The sequence below is a fragment of the Vipera berus genome, assembly GCF_964194415.1.
Source record: "Vipera berus genome assembly, chromosome: 13".
In the NCBI taxonomy this organism is placed as follows: domain Eukaryota; kingdom Metazoa; phylum Chordata; class Lepidosauria; order Squamata; family Viperidae; genus Vipera; species Vipera berus.
This window is the reverse complement of record NC_138216.1, coordinates 18,788,931-18,808,730: the sequence shown is the minus strand read 5'-3', so window position 1 is coordinate 18,808,730 and position 19,800 is coordinate 18,788,931. Positions and strand designations below refer to the sequence as shown.

General features: G+C 48.9%; 1 protein-coding gene across 2 annotated transcripts in view; it reads right to left on the bottom strand.

Annotated features, from left to right (window-relative positions):
* Positions 1-400: 400 nt before the first annotated feature.
* IL21R (interleukin 21 receptor) overlaps positions 401-19,800 on the bottom strand; it is a 29,819-nt gene continuing 10,419 nt past the window's right edge. Inside the window, exons 1-9 of one of the 2 annotated variants that reach the window (XM_081338165.1) lie at positions 16,270-16,723; positions 11,062-11,153; positions 8,878-8,992; positions 8,359-8,555; positions 7,612-7,766; positions 6,938-7,109; positions 6,550-6,640; positions 6,015-6,099; positions 401-1,754 (exon numbers count right to left, since the gene is read on the bottom strand). In XM_081338165.1, coding sequence (XP_081194291.1) covers positions 936-1,754; positions 6,015-6,099; positions 6,550-6,640; positions 6,938-7,109; positions 7,612-7,766; positions 8,359-8,555; positions 8,878-8,992; positions 11,062-11,107 — 1,680 coding nt within the window. In that variant the 5' untranslated portion in view covers positions 11,108-11,153; positions 16,270-16,723 and the 3' untranslated portion in view covers positions 401-935. Of the gene's footprint in view, positions 1,755-6,014; positions 6,100-6,549; positions 6,641-6,937; positions 7,110-7,611; positions 7,767-8,358; positions 8,556-8,877; positions 8,993-11,061; positions 11,154-16,269; positions 16,724-19,800 lie in introns of those variants that run through there. The other variant, XM_081338164.1, reaches the window with a different exon arrangement.

The following is a 19,800-nucleotide window of genomic DNA, read 5'->3' as shown; positions in this document are numbered from 1 at the left end:
TTTCAAACTCAGCTGTCCTTTACCACTTCTTCCTCCCCACCAACACTGGTCACCTTCTGTTTAGTATCCTCAGGGTGGTCCAAAGCCTTTCATGTCATTCTTTCCTAACATTCTGCTGAGTTGGAAAGAACAAGCTGTTTACTTTTTAAAAATCCAAGTTGTTCTTGTTGAATGATGCTTCTGTTCCAGTGTATGACACTAAGTGACCAAATCCTTGCATAAGGAAAACAGAGGTGTGTGCTGCAATGGTATGGTCAAATGACAATCGCACAATGCATTGTGACCACCTCCTCCTCCTCCTCCTCCTCCTCCTCCTCCTCCTCCTCCTCCTCCTCCTCCATAGCCTGTGGCTATCCATATCACTTTGTGAGCTTTAAGGCCATCAGGAACCAAGGACAAGGATTCTTGAAGCTTTTATTTGTAATTAGTAAATGGTTGGTGTCCATCTGAGTGATCTAAGAAAGCATCAATCCTGGCAGGAAGGGAATCCAGACCAGCCTCTCCCATGGCACGAGCCTCAATCCCAAGACATTCACACATGTAGGAATCCCTGATTCTTGCAGGTCAGCCTTACTCTTCAAGCACCTCTATCGACTAAACATTGTGTAGAAGCAAACTAGGCCACTCTAACTGCAGCTTGCCGTAAAGGAGGGAAGAAGAATCAAGGCAGGACTGGCCCAATTCACCCCTGGGTGCAGGCTGGGATCCCTGGAGCTGAGCTCATTCCCTCCCCCTTTTGTCTTTGATGCCCCAAGACCCACGTCCTCCATTCTAGCATTGCCTAGAGAGCGACACGTCTTCACAAAAAGAAAGGTGGGCACCTTCTGGCATGGGTCAAAGAAAGAGACAACCGCCGCATGGGTCTGGGCAGAAGAATCCTGCAAGGACTGGGAGAGATCCTGCCCAGCCAGCCTGAGCTCCTCAGTGCCACGGGACTACACCCACTGCTTGACATATCTTGGCAGAAGGAAGTCCTCTTTTTCAGGTTCCCCCACAACAGGGTCAGGCTCAGACTGGCAACTGCAACCTCCTGGCATTGCTGCCAGCTCCCCACCGTCAGGGCTCCTGCAGTCACAGTCTGCGAAGCCACTGTCCATGGTGTCCAGATCCAGGCCGTTGACTGGATCGCTTTCCACATCCCAGTCGGGAGACGGGGGTCCCCTGCAGAAGAGGCCTTCCCCTGTGGCCGGGGCGGAGAGGCAGGGGCCAAGGAGCGAGGGGGCAGGCAGCAGGCCGAAGAATCCCTCCAGGCCTCCTGGTGGAGAGCCAAAGGGGGCTTGGCTTGCCCAGGAGGCCGGCCCAGAGGGAAAGGAGTCCTGCGGGGGCATCTTGTTTTCCAGCAGCAAGCACCCAGAGCCCAGGCCAGAGCTGCTGCTGTCAAACTGCAGGCCATGGTAGGTCTGCTTCTCGCTTGTTCCTGTCTCCTTCTGGAGCTCCTCCGGGGCCCAGCATGGGTGGGCGCTGCTGCACTGGGAGCAGCGGGTTGCAAGTTCCTCTGCCACCGTGACTGTGTCAATGGAGAGGTGGCCGTAGCCCTGCTCCCATGTGGCACTGCAGTCTTTGGCAGAGGCCTGCAAGAGTTCTGGCAGGAGCGGGGCAGACATTGGAGGTTGCCCATTCTGCCCATCCTTCCAGTCTCCCTCGGCACAGCTCAGAAGAAGGCGCTTGTGTCCAATCCCAAATATCTCTGGCACAACTATGCCCCACTCAAAGACATCTAGGGTTGTTCCAGAGAAAGGGGTACCCACCCATTTCTGTGAAGAGAAGAAGAGAAATGCATGTAGTTCAACATCTAGAGGAAGAAGGTAGATGCTCCAGAGTATATTGCTGCTGGCACAAACCACCTGCCAAGATAACTTTGTTGTCAGTCCACCATCATACTCTGCTGTCCTGCCATGGTGCTGATGGGGGAGGGGGGATGCCATGCTTGTGATTTTTCTGCTTCTGCTATTCAGTTGGAACTTAGGGAGGGGACTATCTTCAGAGACAGGAGGGACTCCTTCTCAGCGAGTTTTTGCCAGGTTCCAAGACCGTCACGCCCTGAGGGTGACCTGTTACCTGCCTAGCACCTCAGCATTCTCAAAACATCTTCTTGGCATCACAGTGGCCACCAGTGGACTGGTCTGGAGGGCTGGGATTGGGAAACCAAAAGAATTGCTTTGTGCTTTGCACGGGACCTTCAGATTCTGCCTGACTTTACTGCATCCAGTTTCTCTCAGCAAAAGTTCTTTTGATTCAACTCAACGGATTCAAGAGTCTTATTTTCCTGAGGGACCGGCTGGGGCAGGTCTGACATTAGGCGGAATCTAAAGGTACCGCACAAAACATAAAGCAATTCTTTCAGTTTCCCAATCCCAACCCCTCTCCCGGAAATCTCAGGAAATACGGTTATATGGGTTATAACTGATTTGTTTTCCAAGCAGGTACACTTTATCCCACGCCAAAAAATTCCCCTGGCGTGTACACTGGCAAAGGTTTTGGGCAGCATGTCTATCAACTGCACGGAGCCCCGTAATGTATAATCTCCAATAGGGGGGTGCAATTCACTCCCAAGTTCCGGCAAGCATTTCTAATCCTTCTTGGAATGGATCAAGGGCTTACTTCCAATCACCACCCCCAAACTAATGGGGTGTGTGTGCGAACATATGAACTAAGTTTTGGAACAATATCTCAGGTGCCACATTAATTATCAAAAGGACAACCGGACAGACCTCTTAACCCTCTTAGCCCTCTTTTATTGTGTTTTGTTTTGCAGGATTAACATTGCTGTTCAGGGGCGCAGCATGTCAGGTCCACCCTTCGTATTCTGGTGTCCTGCTTACTTTCCTACTTTCTTGATGAGCCAGCTGGGGCAGGTCTGACATTTGTTGTATTTGAATGATCAGTTCCTTAGTTCTCATCTACTCTGCCATTGTGTCAGCACTCGCTTGGAGCTGTGCTAAACATCAGAGTTGCAGGTTAGCAGCATATCTAAGTCCCCAGATGACTGGGGTGTTTGTGGAGATGCTGAACATCATAGGAAACAAGGTGGAATCCTGTGAAGCTCAAATCCCAAATGTTTTGGAGGAGACAAATCCTCCAGCGTCCCTCAGTCAGCCCCCCCAAGAATGAGACCTGCAAACAGCTCTGCCTGCTCTGAGCTGAGCAGCATGGTTGACGGAACTCTCAGCCCTTGAGAGCTCCAGAGGTTGCAGGGTTGCACTTGTCTCCCTCTCTTCTGGCAATGGTCAGCCCATAGAAGTAAGGTGATTTCTGTGGCCCACTCAGGCCTAAATCTTGTTAGAAATGAATCTCAAAAGCTAAGCACATTGGTTTGTGCTTAAATTGTAAGCTGCCCTGAGTCTTGGGAAAAGGGCGGGATATAAATGGGATTAAAATAAAAATAAATAAAAATAAACTTTAGGGGGGGAAAACTTCCTAATGGTAGGAAATTTGACGGTGGGTGGATGATGGGAGAGGGAAGGACTCGCCTTCTTTGGATGGGTCCCACTGGAGACAGCCTTCTATTGGGGATAATCGAATTTGGATTCCTGCACTCAGCCAGGGCAGTGGTGGGTGGGGAAGATTGTGGGTGGCAGCGTTCACACTCCAATACAACACCAGCAAGAACAAGAAGATAGAGCAGTGGGGAAGCAATAGCTCAGTCTCAGAGGAGCTCCACCGGAAGGCTTAGTCCGAACAATGTCTTTGGACATTGCTATTCTCCTCCACCCCTCTCGATGAGCAGAATGGGATAACTTGTTGTGGGACAATTTAACAATTCAATTTAATTATTTAAAATATGTTTAAAAAATTTTTTAATTTTTGTCATTCACATTTTATTTTGTACCTCCTTTGGCATCCTTTCTTTAAAGATTCGATTCCACTATTGCTTCAATATTAATGAAACTCTTGTCCAACAGCGAGTTGGCCATGGTGAGTGGTCCTGCAGCAAGTTAACTGCGGCAAGTTGGCTGTGGCGAGTTGGCCACAGTGACTTATCATAGACACCCCCCACCCCATGAGATGGGGGGATATGCTGGGGAAGCAGAGCTGGGAAAGTGTGATGTCTCTCTTGGACGACTCCCCAGACTCCTCCTCAGAGGTCAGCGCAGTGGAGAATGATCCCATTCCTGGCATGTCAGGAGCTGAACTGATTGATGGCTCTAGATGGCCATCCAGAAAAGACTTAGAGCAGGCTTCAGCTGGGGAAAGCTTGCAGTGGCAGAGGGCCAGCGAAGAGGAGGAGGACCTGCCTTCTGCACCTGATCCGAGAACAGGTGGGGCAGAGAAAAGGCAGGAGCAGTAGAGGTCAGCCAGACTACTTGAGAGAAGAGGACCCCGCCCATCTTGATGGGCTGCACCAGAAAGCTGGCTATTTATCACAGCAGACAGATGGAGGCATTGCTGGGAACAACATGTTTGTTTTCTAGCTGTGTGGTTTTGGCCATCATATTCCCTGCTTCGCTCTGAATTGCCACTGTGTTTGGAATTGATTAGTGCCTTGGAGACTCTGGACTTTTCTTGCCTCACAAGCTCTCTGGTGTGTGGATTTAAGTTTGCCTGGTGGAGCTATTTTATTTGAGCAACTTTCAGTTGCTTTGGGGACTATTGAGCCATTGCTCTGTGGACTAATTTTGGCCTGCTCATGGCTGGGCTTAATTGAGACAGCTCTGACTTTTGGTGAAGGGAATTGCTGGGGAATATTAATAAACTCACTAAACCACAGTTATGTGAGTATGTGAGTGAGAGGGGCAGCACAGAAAAGCTGGGTCATGTTCAGCTCAGGCCTAGGTGGACCTCTTGAGAAGAAGAATCTTGCAAGGCCACTGAAGGTAGCCCTGGTATTAAAGGGATCCCGGAACAGCCTAAAATTCCCCAAGTCTTTCCTAGGCCTGAGCCATTCCCCTCCCCCCTGCTCCTTTATCCCTCAGTTCTCAAGAGCAGGGCAGCCAGGAACGGTGTTCTGTTCAAACGGAGGTTGCAGATTGCAGCTCAACAAGATGTAAGGTTACGTTATTGATTCAGTTTGCTAGCCTTAGAAGACTTGTGTTGGTGTCGAGTATTCCCTAGCAAAGAAGGCAGAGGCCTCTCGGCTGTTTATATATGTCACATGTGTTTAGTTTGCTTATGTGGGACAGAGGAGCATCTGTACATTGCGCAGGCAGTCGGGAGTTGGTAGGGACTGCAATGTGTGATGTAGGGGAAGAGGATGAGAACTGGGTGCACCTCTTGCTGGGATTCAGCTGGCTGCTGACATGGCGGCAGCGGGGGGGGGGCTGTCTTTGGGCAGGAAATGGCTTCCCTTTTTCAGCCAAGAGGGCTGCCTACTTAGGCTTTCCTCTGCCCGCCGGAGGGTGATGGAGGAATCCATGGTGTGGCAGTGTAGGGCAGGCTGCCAGGATAGGCTGGTGCAGGAAGGGGGAGAGAAACCAACCTGTGCTATTCCTCTCGCCCACTCTGAGCTGCCACATGAGCTGCCCACAGTCTGCCCTCCTTGCCACAGGGAGCCCCTGCTGTGATGCCAGAAGTCGTGGGTGCTCTAGGCACCCCTTGCAACTGCACTCCTCCTGTCAAAAGTGACTTGGCTCCAACATTGCCTGCACCTTATTCCAGCTCACATTTTGCCAAACAGAAAAGGGAGGGGGGTGAATTCCTAGGGAGGGGGTAGGCTATGGAAAGCATGAGTGCCTGCAGTTGCCGGTGAAATGTTATCCACTAAGGCCAAGTTATGAGATATGTTAGTGGCGCAGAACTGCTTTCCCACAACAAAAGAACTGAATTCGGTGGGTGAATTATGAACTATGGGTGGCCTGGAGGGGGAAAAGGGGTTTTATCTATGGGAGTTTTCATGGGAAAATCCCAGAACTGATTTTGCTTGTGTTGTGCCTAGATGGATCTTTCAATAAACCTTTACTCTTGGTAGCTCTAAAGAGCCAGGTGTTTCTTTTGTTGAATGTGCCAAATTGGACCGTTGAGACCTCCCCTCCCTGCAAATTACTTTGGTTAGTAACCGGCAAGGAACCGGCTCTTACCTTGAAGTCTCCATTGTGGCTCAGGTAGAGGGGCTGGAAGAAGGGGGCTGGGCTGGGGGTGAAACAGTCCAGCTTCTTCCACAACCTGCAAGGAGAAAGACAGGCCGGTCACCAGATGTTGTCCCACCTGCTAATGGGCAAGTGCTAAACAGGAGTCACATTCCTGAGTTGTGTAGCAACTTTTGTTTCTCAAGTCCCCCAACCCAAAGGAGTCTTGAACTGGGGGTCTTTGCCTGGAAAGACAGACTAGGTTATTCTCCCACTCCAACTTGAGACAACAAGGAGCTTATCTGTGCTCTGGGATACTCCTGGTGATTCTCTGGACCCGGCCTCTGCCGTTGTCCCCTTGAGATGCTCACAGAAGCAAAGCACACCAGCTCATACTGCTGATGCTGGCTTGGATGGTACTAGATGAAAAACACACTTTTTTTTGGGGGGGGGGAAACCTTGCAGTGGAAGGAGACGTGGAAGAGCTTGCAGCTCCATGGCCTGGCCAAGACGTCTCCTGTGTGGCTTCCCTGGCCATGTCACTCACCTCTGGTGCCACACCAGGAAGGCCACGATGGCAGCAATGAAGGTGATTCCCAGCAAGACCTCCGGCCATTGGCCTCTGCCACGCTCCGAGACTAAAGAAGGAAGGGGAAAGAGTCAGTTTGGTCACCCAATCTTGATCAGCCGGTACAGAAAGCCTGCTGCTGAGGAAGGCCCCGGAAGCCGAGTTGGGGGTCAGGATGTAGTTGTGGGGCAGGCCCTTCACTCTTGTGAGTTCTCAGGACTGTGAAGATAACTGGGTAACTCAGGAGAAGCCAGGCTGCCCTGGCTGGCAAAAGAGCCCAAAGAAGGTGCTTGGGGTCAGGAGGGCGTGCCTGGACTGCCGGTCCCCACCACCCTCCTGGAAGGCAGAGGAGGGTGTGGGGGCTCACCCTGGTGTGCGGTCTTGAGGGAGGCGAGGGGGCTCCAGTCACTCCACGTTCCCTGGTATGAAGAGGCCGGCTTTGACCGCACCTGGAACTCGTACTCGGTGTTCTGCTCCAACTCCTGCGGCAGAAGCTGCAAGCTGTGTAGGTCTTGCAGGAGGGATTTCTGGCTCTGCCTCTGCACAGGGGAAAAGGAGGAAGTCCTGGGGGGGGGACGCATCTCTATCCCAGCTGAGCCCCCCAAAGAGACCTGCAGACTGGCCGTTGCCCGTCTCTTCCGGCAGGCCAGTGAATAGCCCAGAATTGTCCTTGGGAAACAGTCTCTGGGGGGATTTCCCTTTCCCTTTGGGGGGGAGAGGTGGTGGATACCCAACCATGCCAAAAATTGCCCAAGGAGATGTTCCAGATAACCCTGACTTTGATTAAGCCTCAGAGATTATTTCTTGAGTTTTTTCAAAGCAGCCCCCCCCAACTAGTCTCTACCCACTCTGCCAAGGAGGTTAGGAAGATGCCAGCCAAAGCGGCTCCTCCTGAGCTACCATAAGATGATGGCTTGCTGGGGGGGGGGCAGCAGAAATGCTCAGCCTTGTTCTCGAATCTCAGAGCCGCTCTGTTTTATTTGCCAGAATGGCGACAGCCCCCATCCCTCGAACTCCCCCCCCTCTGCTCTGCCTCCTCACCTGCCAAGGGTGACCTTTTTTCTTGTACTGCAACTCATACTGCAGGTTGCCATTCAAGAGGTGGTACTCTTGGTCCAGGTATCTGGTCTCCCAAGAAAGGTTGTAGCCGGTAGAGGTTGCAGCTGCAGCCAGGTGGATTGGCGGATGTGGCTTAACTGGGAAGGGGAGGAGCCAGACTGGAATACCCCAGAGACGGAGGCAGCCCCCCCCCCCGCACACAAGTGGGCAGACTTAAGGTGGCCCAGAGAACTGAAGGGGTAACCCTCGGTTTAGCTTTCTCTCCCCAAAGCCCCCAAGCCCTTGGTTTGCTTTGTTCTGGAGCAACAAGAGACAAACGTCGCTTCAGCGTTTGCTCTTAGGCCGTTGCTGAAGCTGGTTTTTAGGGACACATTAAAGAAGAATTTGTTTTCTGGTCTCTTCTTGCTCTTTACAGCCTTGTCTCTGCATGTGTTGTGTAGAAAACCTGTGCGTGGCCTTGAGCCTCAGTGCTCCACTTGTTCACTGCAAATGCCACCAAGTCCTGTGTTCCCTCCCCCCCTCCCTCCCAGGGAGAGGAAATCCAGGGGAAGCAAGGAGCAGCTGGAGGCTTCCTGAGGCTCTGGGGAGGAAGGCATCACGGAGAAAAAAAGTATCCCAAGGAAAGCAGCACTGGACGATGCCCCCCGGGGTCTCTCTGTCCAGCTGCGACCAGCTGCTGACTCTCGTGCCTGCCCGGGAGTTCTAGCGCAGGTCTTGAGTTGTACTCACTGTGAGTCTGGAACAGGAACGTCTTCTTGCAGGCCTGGGGCAGCCCTGAAGGGTCCTGCACAAGAGCGGTGGCGATGCTGACCTCAAAGATGTTGGTGGCTAAGCACAGCTTCTGCTCTGAGAAGCAGGCATAGTGCGCATGGGTGGCGTTGCTGGCGGTAAGGCCGAAGGAGCAGCTCCCGCCATCTCCACAGTCCCTGGGAAAAGCAAACGTCTCACGAGGTCCAGCAAAGGGGTTGCTTCCCAGGGTCCGTGGAGGGCATGCAGAAGGGGAACGGGGAGTGAGATGCCTGATCCCTCCCAGGAGGATTTCTGGCTGAAGCGCTTGATTGCAACCCCCCCAACCTCCCCCACGAAGAGCCTCCCTCGCAACAGGAGAGCAGCTTCAGCCCCCCACCCCCCTGAGCCTGGAGTTGGTGACTGGAGCTGAGGCTCCATCTCCTTGTTTTGAATGGACAGAGAAGCCCAAGGCACGGGGGGGGGGGGCTGGGGGGCACAGCACCTCCTCCTCATACCTACCAATTTGCAGTGAGGTTGTAGAGGGCCCTGTGAGCTGGGCTGAGACTGCCTCCCCACGTGCATTCCAGCTTCTGGATGTAGTCCGCGAAGCAGGTGAGCTCCTGGCACGCAGAAGCTGTGCAGAAGCGAGATGCTGCCACGTCAGTTGTGGTGCCCCAGGTCTCCCAAAGGCCAAGAAGGCTCAGTCTGACCCCCTCCCATCTCTGAGCCCCCCCCTCCCACTCAGCAGCAGGTGGGTCTCCTGCTCTGTCCTGGAAGCCCTTTTTGTTGAGAATCAGGGAGCCGGGTGGGGCACCTGCAGAAAGGCACCAGCAATGAAAAGGTAGCATCCTGAGGGCCACAGAGGATGGACTTTGTAATACTTGAGACATGGTTTTTGTAGTACTATTGCACTAGATAACTAACTTGGGTTTTCTTGTATTTTAAATTTGTATTGTGAATAGTTTGCCATAAGCCTGAACCTTCAAGTCAAAGCCTCTCTTTCAGAAACCCGGAGTGGCCGGAGAGCATGGGATACGTTGTGGATGGCAGTTTCATTTGCAGCTGTTCTCACCTCCGTGAACAAAGAAAACAGTCGTGCCCAACCTTGGGAAGCGCTGAGAATGTACCGTCCCCCTACCCATTTTGATCTTTTTCCTTTCCAAATGTTTCTTTTACTTGTATTTGGAATACAATGCTCTTTTCTATGGCTATTCTCACATATTATTGGATGTTTAATTCTTGTGATGTAATTGGACAGATGACTATTTCTAAACCAATTAGCTTTTGCTTTGAAGTCCTTTGTTGTACTATCTACAAAAGTGTACGTAATCCATTTTCCCAGTTCCCCTTTTCATAGGGAGATCCCACTTTATCAGAGTACTCTAATAATTTATTTTAAATGATCTTCTGACTCGGATGGTTATTGGAAAAGGTGACCTGAGTCAGAACCTAGAGTCAGATCTGGCCCACAATGGTCCCTGAGGTTGCAGGTGAGGTGGAGAAAAGGCAGGAAAGAGCATCAGGCTTTCCTCTTTTTCCATTTGCACATCTGGCGGGGGGGAGAGATTGTTTGCCATGTCCTTCTGCCTCTTTGGGCAAATGGGTGCATGGCGTCTGCCACAATTACACAGTAGCAGCAGCTTTATGTTTCAATCAGTCTTAAATTACAACCGAAACATACCACTAGTGTGGTATTAAAACATTTACAGAAACTTTCCCCACACAATTTCCTTTGGCCTTCCCTCTGGACTGCACCAGGCTTTTGATTTGCAAATCGCACAGGGGAGCAGCAGAATGGAGAAGAGACAAATGGGGGCAAAGATACACAAACCAGCAAAGATACAAATATCATTTTTCTTGTACGCACACGCAGGGGTGGTTTGAAGCACCTTAGTGACTGGTGGTGTAACCTGCATGGGATTTGCTTGTGAGTACACAAAATTGTGCATCTGTCCACCCATTGTAGGTTGGAAGAGCTTTTCCCCACCTGTTGCATTGCAGATACCTCAGCATGCAAGTCCTCTGCTGGGTCCTGTGCTGTGCAGTCAGGATGCTTTGGGGCGTGGAAGGAAGCGGGTGGACCCCAAAAAGTGAAGTGCCTGCTGGTTGTTTGGATAGAGCTAGACCCGTCCCTTTGGCCCACTAAGCCCAACCCTCGCTTCACCTTTGCTGCTGCTGGTGCAGGGGGCGGCCAGGACAGCGTCTCTCTGGTTAGCTCTGAGGAGTCCCACGGCAACAGAGCTGCTTCCCAAGGCAAGGCTTCCTACGTGATGGTTGGCCTGACATGCAAGAGTCATTCCTAGTGCCATATGGAAGAGCCCTTGCCCACCTGCAATGCCACCGTGGTCAAACTCATCAGCGGTAATTGATGTGCATTAAACCTGATTTTGGAGCAGGTCAGACAGAAACATTTTGGACAGCTGTAGAGATGGGGGGAGAAATCCAGACCTCCTCCCCAAACATAGACTTGGATCCTGGATATAAGGTGTTACCCTGAAGTGTAGCTCTGGGTTTTCATTTTGTGCTCAGCTGGAAGGGAGAACTGTGCGGCTCTGATAAGTGAAACTGGGTATCCCAGACTCCTTGGGCAATGGGAGTTGTCCTCTAGGCAGGTGTTTGTAGCTGTAGGTCACTCTGGATAACACAAGTGTGTTGCTAGAACATGCCCTCAAAATGTAGAGACAGATTACAAAGGCAACTTACCGTGCTGAAGGAGAATCAACAACACAGCCATCTGGCTCAGCCACATCCTCTTCTTCCTCCTATTAGCACTGGTTCACTGGCTTCTTCTGCGTCTTGGTCAAAAAACATTAGAGGTTAGTCGTGGTGGCAAGTCAGGAGGCAGGGCACGAGCCTTATGGGCCCCCAGATGCAGGCCTCTCGATGGTCAGCAGAGGCTCTTGTATTTCAGGGAAAGAGCTATTTTCCAACTCAAAGCAGAGAACCAAGCTTGCAAACATTTTCTTAGCCAGCCTGCCATCCCATCAACCTAGAGGAAGCCCAAGGCCTCAAAATCAGACAAAGTAAGTACAGCACATTACTGATCCTGGCCACCTATGCAGAATTTCAGATGGTTTTTCAGTGTTGATGGAACCAAATCCTTCTGTCCTAAGAGGATAGAATTTCATCCAGGACTATTTGGAATTTTCCATAATCTTCTTTTCACTTGTTATTGTCAACTCTATAACAAACCTGGCTGCAGCCATCTTTGTCATTCTAGGTTGCCACAAGAAAGGGAGGGGGAGGATGAGGTATTTCTGCTAGTCTGAACGTGAATGGATCCTGTGGGAACCAAGGTCATTCCCACATCATGAAGGAAGGACGTTCTGTTAGAAAGCTTGCCAAGTAGTTCTACTGGAGAATGTGATTTTTTTTTTAATCCCATGTATATCCCGCCCTTCTCCGAAGACTCAGGGCGGCTTACAATCTAGGAAGCACAAATCAATGTGCTTAGCAATAGCCTTCATTCTATGTATATGCCTGCTTCTATGTATATGCCTGCGGCATTTTTACAAAGTCAGCTTAATTGCCCCCAACAATCTGGGTCCTCATTTTACCTACCTCGGAAAGATGGAAGGCTGAGTCAACCTTGAGCCTGGTGGGACTCGAACCTGCACTAATTGCAGGCAGCTGGTGTTACTTAAGGAGGCATTAGCCCACTGCTCCACCAAGGCTCTATTTATAGCTAAATAGAAGGGAGGGAACTATTACATTGAATTACCCTGAACCTTTTGGGGAGGGGGGGTTAGATTTGGTTTCACATTTGACCGTGCTGACATTATATATCCAATAAACATGTTCTTTGAGGAAATCTCATGCCTCGGAGTTCTGATTCATTTGGTTCCATCAGTTGGAACCTTGACAGTTATCTTGTTGAACACCTAATTCCCACAATAGTATCTTATGTCTAAGTATATTTACCCATGTGGTATATCTATTATTATTATTATTATTATTATTATTATTATTATTATTATTATTATTATTATTATTATTATTATTATTATTATTATTATCCTCATTTCTTCCACTTTCTTCTCTTATTGGTATCATTATGATTATTATTACTTTGTTGTTTTTCATGTACACAAGAGCTTATGCGCGGGAGACAAATTCCTTGTGTGTCTAATCACACTTGGCCAAATAAAATATTCTGTTCTGTTCATCAGAGAGAATGCCTTGATTTTGTTGTGACTAAGTTTCCCACCTTGCCTGCTGGGGCTTGACCTGTCCATCTTGTAGGATACTCCTGAGTTTCCCTTAAGCCCCAGGCTGCCGAACAAGATGAGGGTGAGGACCCAGCAGTATTGCAGTAATGATCGTGGACTATTTCAGTGGCCGCTAGATTACCTGGGAATCTAACTCTGCTAAGAGAGAAGTTAGCCAATTTCTATCCTCTCTTGTGGACATTTTCATGTGTCAAAAGGTGTGAAAGGAAACAAGAATGCCTGCCCTAATCTTTAACAAGAGCCAAGCTGATTGAACGTAATTCGAATATTACGAAAACACCCTGGAACTCATCATAACAAGGAAAGAAGGAACAGTCTTGAATATTGGATTTCAGAACAGCAGCTCTGATCAACTTTAATGAAGAAATGTCAGATCCAATGGTTTAAAATACTGAAAGAAAAAAGGATGGCCAAGAAAAATGGGAAATAAAATATTGAGGGAGCAACTGCCTTATGTTCTAAGTGGGAAGCTAGTGTGACACACACAGGACTAGTTGCATCTGAAAAGGAAAAGGACATGTGTGTGTGTGTGTGTGTGTGTGTGTGTGTACACACACACACACACACAAATTTCCAAGGAGAGGAGGATCCGAGGCAGCAGTCAGAAACTGCAGGGATTATCAAAGAGGCTCCTGCACAGAAATGTTCAAACCAAGGGGAAAATAAAACGGAATTTTGGCATCTACGAGACATGAAAGAAAAGGCAAAGAGGCTGTCAGACTGTTATGAAGCGAAAAGTGAAATGAGTGAAAAAGTTATAAGAGTGAAAAGGCGGAAAGTTCAACTCATAGTTTACATTTCTTAGGAAGCAAGCGAAACTCCAGCTCTCCGTGGTTGTCCCACTAGTGGAAGGAGGATGTGGCAGGTATTGGTTGGAGAAGGAGAGGGTAAAGGGCAGTTAGCTAACTCCCCCCAGGCTGGTTGGATACTGAAAAAAAACAAGCCACGGTGAGCTTTTGGTTATCTCTGAGCACTTCTGGAGGACTGGTGAGGCCCCAGAAGATGGGAGAAAGCAGATACGGTTCCTTCCCATGAAGGAAAGAGCTCAATTCACTTAATGACCAGCAGTGACTTGCTTAATGACTGAATAGGAAAAGATATTGTGTCTCATGGTCATGTGATTCGCTTAGGCCCTGTGGCACTTAGCGCAGAGCTTCTGGTTCCAGTTGTTGGCGCTAAGTAAGGACTATTTGTATCTAAGAGGGAGAGTGATTTTGCAGTCTTAAAAATGCTGTTGCAAAGGTTGAGAAAACACAGACTTTTGGCCATCGGAATGGGAAATACTGGGATTGTTGGGAAGAAACCTCTGTAGGTGAGCCCTTTGACCCTTGTGAATGGCCGGCCAGGAGAGTTGAAAACACTCAGGGAACAGCAGCCCCTCCTTGCGGATGGACGGAGCCTTTGCTGTGGAAAGCAAAGCCTTTGGCACTGCAATCTTCCCAGGGGATAAACGGAAAGTTAGTTGTTCTTAGAATTTTGGCGATATCCTCAGTGAAACCCTTGAATCCTCCAAGCCGTGAGAGGCAGGGAATGCTGTGGGAGACCGGAGGGGGGAACGGAGCAGCAAGCATTCTGGGTAATTCTGTGCCCCCTGGAACAGAGAAAATGATGGGTTGGTGTGGCCACTCTGGAGTTACTGGGATGGGGATTGCCTCATCTTGTTGGGTCGAGCCCAGGAATCAGTGGCAGTGACCGCAGATGCAGGAAACCCTCCCCAAGAGAGGCTGCTCCTTTTTAGAGCAGCACTGGATGCAAGCTGACCACCCTCTGGTGGCAAACAAATATTAATGGTTTCCAGGGCCAGGACAGCAGGCCCTCTGTCCAGTTGTGCCTCACATATGACCACAGATGTTCAGCAGAGATGGTTCACTAATATAACGTCTATTTCAGTAAGTTGAATCGTGGTGAGAAATAGACAGATCTGGGATTTTACGTCCCCTGTTTTGTTCAGATTAAAGACAACTGTGGTCTTGTCAGCAGCTACTTGAAGAATTGCCTCAGAAAGTATACCTCAACCATTCTGAGGGCTTTTTATGTTGTCGAGAGTTCATTTGCATTCAGTTGTAAGATGTAGAAGCATCTTTGCTGGATCACTGTGGTCAGCCACCCAGATTGAGAGACATGCCTGCATGAGTTGTTTGATGGGAACTCTGGAAGAGTAAAAGATGCTGCAGGGGAAGTTGTGTAGTGGGGCTGACTTGGAATGAGTTTGTCTTCAAGAGAAAATCTAAAGTGAGACTAGGATGATGGTTGATCTTTTCTAAGGGGCAATGGGAACCTTGCTGCAACCTTGATGCATTTGCATATGGGATAATTTACTACTGTAGTTGGGACCAATGTACATTTTAGTAACTGCTGAATGTCATATAATTTGGTAACACATCATCTGAAGCTGTTGTGTCAAGGTTGACAACTTAAGCATCATATACTTAAGTTAAAGCAGACCCCTTCCTGGAGTTGTGGTGCTCTGTCGCTAGAGGATCCCTGCCTGGGGGGGGGGGGCTGGACTAAAACCCTCCAAGTTAGGGACGAGATTAATGAACCTACAGAATTGAAGTCAGAGGCATAACCATGGGTTTCAGAGAGAAAAGGGTAAGATATGACAATCAATGTGGAGGCTTTAGGATTGCTTTGGGGGTTAGTATACCATAGTTGCTAGGTGGGAGAATTGAAAGTGAGAACAATTAACCAGTGGAACAACTTGCCTCAAGAGGTTGTTGGTGCTCCATCACTGGAGGTTTTTAAGAAGAGACTGGACAGCCATTTGTCTGAAATGGCCTGGGACAGTGGTTCTCAACTATGGTCCGTGAAGTACTGGGGGGTGGGTGGGTTTCGCAATGCGGTCACAGAGGGTCTGCAAAGGCTTGAAGAAATGTTATGATTTAAATCTTGAGTTAAATCTTGGTGGTCCATGGCCATGGTCTGTGGGCACCAAAGTATTTAAAGGGGGTTCATGGTGAAAAAAAGGTTGAGAACCACTGGTCAAGGGTCTCCTACTTAAGCAGGGGATGGGCTAAAACAGTGCCCCCCAACCATTTGATAAGACATGAATCACAGCAAGACTGCCAGGGAGGTGGAGAAAAGAAAATGTGGCTCCGACTTTCAAGAGTGGGACAGGAAAACCCACAAATTACCACCAGGGCACTCAGTTTGAGTTAGTACTTGGCAACATTGTACAGCAGGTCATGGAGACTTGGAACTTAAGAAGCTTTAAAACCACACAGTAATTACCAGAAGCGAGCACACATTTATCAAAAACAAGACTTGCCAAACTAACATTATCTGACTGTTCAATCTGGTAACTTCCTTAGAATATCATACCTTGATTTTATCAAACCACTTGACAAAGAACATAACCTTCTGATTAATAAGCTAATTAAAGGGTGAGCTGGCTGCCACGGCAATTAAATAAATGCTGATATGGTTTGAAAATTGTACTCGGCTGGATCACTGGAGAAAGCAATTATGCCTGGAAGAGTTCGCAGTAAAAGGAAGGTAGGCAATAAAAAAAAGGTAGCTGGATACCATGAAGGCTGACACTGGCCGAAGCATAGAAAAAATCAAAGAAATAATGCAAGATCGGAAGACGTGGAGAGACCAGGCCCAGAGAATCACCAAGAGTTGGATTCAACTGAATGGATATCATCATCATCCAGCTGCAGAGTATCTAGTAAGGTCTTACCAGATCCAGTCTTGGGCCTTCCACTCTTTCATTCTTCAGGAAAAGAAATCAGATGGCAGCTGGAAGACACCTAGCTTAGTCATAGGACTTAAACACGACTTGAGATTAATGGTAGTTAATAAAAAACAAGTGACTCCTGTGTGAAAGCATAACTGTACTTATAGAAAAGTACAAAGAAAAATACAAGGAAGCAGAATAGGGGACTAAGGGGGGGGGGACTAAGGACAGTTAGAGCAGGGGTTCCCAACCCCTGGTCCATGGACCAGTGCCAGTCTATGGCACGCCAGAAACCGGGCCACACAAACAAGCAAGGCTCCATCTGAGCCAGGCTCCCTCTGGTCCCAGTTCCTCTCTCCATGGAATCGGTCCCTGGTACCCAAACAGTTGGGGGCTACTGAATTAAACGGCTGTTCCATATGTACCCAGCCATGTCCTGAATATGCCTGGGAACCTCTTTTTTTTAATCAGTTATGTCGCCCTCACTTCATGCACAAATCATGACTGAATTTGCAATTGGAAATCCTTGTCTGTCTGTTTGTTTGATCTGACTTGGCACTGCCCAGTCCAGAGATTCTGGCTGAGTCAGAGTATGATCAACAGAATAAAAAACAGTGCAATAAAAACAAAACCATAAAACCAAAGAATTTGACCAGAAAAGAAAGAAAGGAGCAAGATGGAGGTGAATTGAGCAGACCACGCAGAACACAGGCCACCAACATCTGGAGGTTGCTCCAGCCCGCTTAGCCCAGGCCTGGAAGGACAGCCCACTCTTCAGCCCCCTAGGGCACCGGCAGCCACGTGGACCTTAGGGGGGAACTGCACTCCAAAGGGCAGGTGCCCTGACAAAGAAAGCCTGCTTCCAGGTCACGACTGATGACTCTGTTTAATCAAAGGAGCCCAGAGGGCATAGCCCTGTCAGCATGTATCAGCTGAGCAGTCTCTATGGAAGCAGGCTGGCCCCCAAATGCCTGGGACTTATGCCATGTAGGACTATATAGGTCTTAACCAGGAACCATACCTGGAAACCAACTATGGCCACTGGGTCTTGGGAGGATTGAGTCCTCCCCTTCAAATGCTACACAACCTCTAGGCTCTGGGATAAAACCTCAGCAACCTCACAGATATACAGTCATTGAGGATCATCAGCATACTGATAATACCGAACCATGCATTAGTGCTATCTCAAGGGTATATGGCGCTACTAGGCCCCATTAACTGATGCTGCCATCTCCTGCCAACGAGAAGATTTGCATTTTTAGAATTATCTGGAACAAGAGGCAACATTGGCATAGCCTCAGCTTTGGAGCCCTGGACCAGTGCCTACTGAGCTTAGCCTAAAGCTGAACCTTCTGAGCAGGACCTCACCCACTGGTTTCATGGAGATGTTGGAACAAGAAGAAAGAGGAGACAGAGTTCTATGGTATCACCTCAAAGGTGGAACCTAGGGAGAGACTGGAATTGGCCCCAAAGGAGAGAGGAGAATTACTGTAGAATTGTGCCACCATCTCCATGTCCCCAGAGATAATCCAAAAGGATATCATGGTAGATAGCATCAAAAACCATGGAGAGATCAAGGAGCACAAGCATGGATGGACAATTTCCAACCCAGATTCGTCACAAGCCATCTAAAAGTGTGACAAGGCTGTCTCTGCACTGAGTTCTAACCTTAAATCCAGTTCCTGAAGACTTCTCGTCAACTGCAGACTTTCCTTCTCAATAGCCTCCCCTACATGGTAGTCATCTAAAAAGTGTTAGGTTTAAGGACAGCCTCTTGAGGAGGTGCAGTGCCATCTCTTCAAGGCTGGCCAAAGAGCTCACCTTCACAACATGGACCCAACTATAACTCACCTCCCTGGCTGCCTGGACTAAACAGGAGGAGCTGGGTTCAACAAACAGGTGGTTGAACTAAGAGCCCTGAAAACCCTGGCTGCTTCTTCAGGCATTACCAACTCATCCCAGACTGCATCCACAGGTGACACCCTGGGCATCTTGGACAGAATCTATACAATCTCTCTCACACCCCCATCCACCCCCCCTCTCTCCAAAACACTCTTAACTTTAAAGATTGCAGGGAAATTTTATTTTCTACTTCATTCGTTCGTTCATTCATTCATTTTTATCCCAACTTTATTATTTTTACAAATAATTCAAAACAACAAACATATCCAACATAACTTCCTCCTCTTTTTTCCCCTATTTACTAGAGAAATGGGTCTCATGTAGCAATTTTTAAGAATATCAAATAAAACAATTTAATTCTAAAAATTTAATTTTTCTGTAGTTTTTTATATGTTAATGTTTTATTGTGCACCACCCAGAATCCCTAAGATGATGACTATCAGCAGGTTGGATGCGCTCCATTAACGTGGCCATCGGGGCACCATTAGGAGACTTGAAAGACTATGTTGGGGTCAGATCCTCCTGGAGAAAATATCTATCTGGAGGGTCAACTAAGAGCAGTCAATGGCAGTCAATCAATATCAGTCCATATAAGCCTGAAAAAACCTTGCTGCTTTAAGTTTGCTGGAGAGGATAGCAGTGAAGTTATTCTGCCAAATTATTCCTGAAGCATCCACAGCCTTTCAAAGGCAGCCTTTTGCTATAAGCCACCGCTCTGCAGATCAGCCTGAGAGGCCTTGCAGCCCATACAATGAATTTGGGGGAGGCTGACCTGCCTTCTCCCCCCCCACCCTAAGCACTCCTGTCTTGAGCTTTCAGCCCATCGTTCCCTGTCAGCATATGGCAAGAGCTCAGCAAAATCACCCAGATGCTCAACTCACCTGGCTTCGCTAGCTGGAGGCTCACACTTCAAGGCTCTCAGATCCTGGCACAACTAGATCAAAATATATTGCCTACTAAGGTAACGCCAGAATAGGCTTTAATGATTGCCCTTCTCAACATGGAGATGCAAATCTCCCTCTCTACGTAATTTAATTCTGACATTATTTTCTCCTGCATCCCTCTTCCATTAACAGCCATTTTGCTGTGCATTTCTTGGCCTTGAAATCGGGGAGTGAGGTTTGTTTTTTGGCTGCATCTCTTTCCAGAGAAACTCAAACTTGCGCACTGGCTCTCCCAGGGCTGGGGGGCTCAGCCTGGCCACTCACGTCTTCTGTTCCTCTTGAATACGGGAGTGGACAACAGGAGGCCAAAGAAGGCCAACCAGAGCCCCAGAGGTCTCCAAGAGAGGCCACTGCTGTCCATCAGCTGTGCCAGCCATTCACTGTCATGATGCCACTCTATCCCAAGCAGAACCCAATATGGAAGCCAAGGAGAAGGGCCCCCCTCCTCCCATCCTCTCCCCAGGCCCCGCCATTACCACTTGCCTTCTACTCAGGAGGCCATGTCTTCCAGTAAGTGCATGTAGCTTCCCCAACGGCACCTCCTGAAGTCGGTGAGTCATTGCCAGTCACCAGAGCTGCACATTTACTGTACCGGAAAAGGAAGTGGGGAAGGTGGCGTCAGGGGGGGGAGCATCCAAGCCAGCTCACCTTGAAAGGCACACGCGGCCTCTACAAATACCAGCTGGCA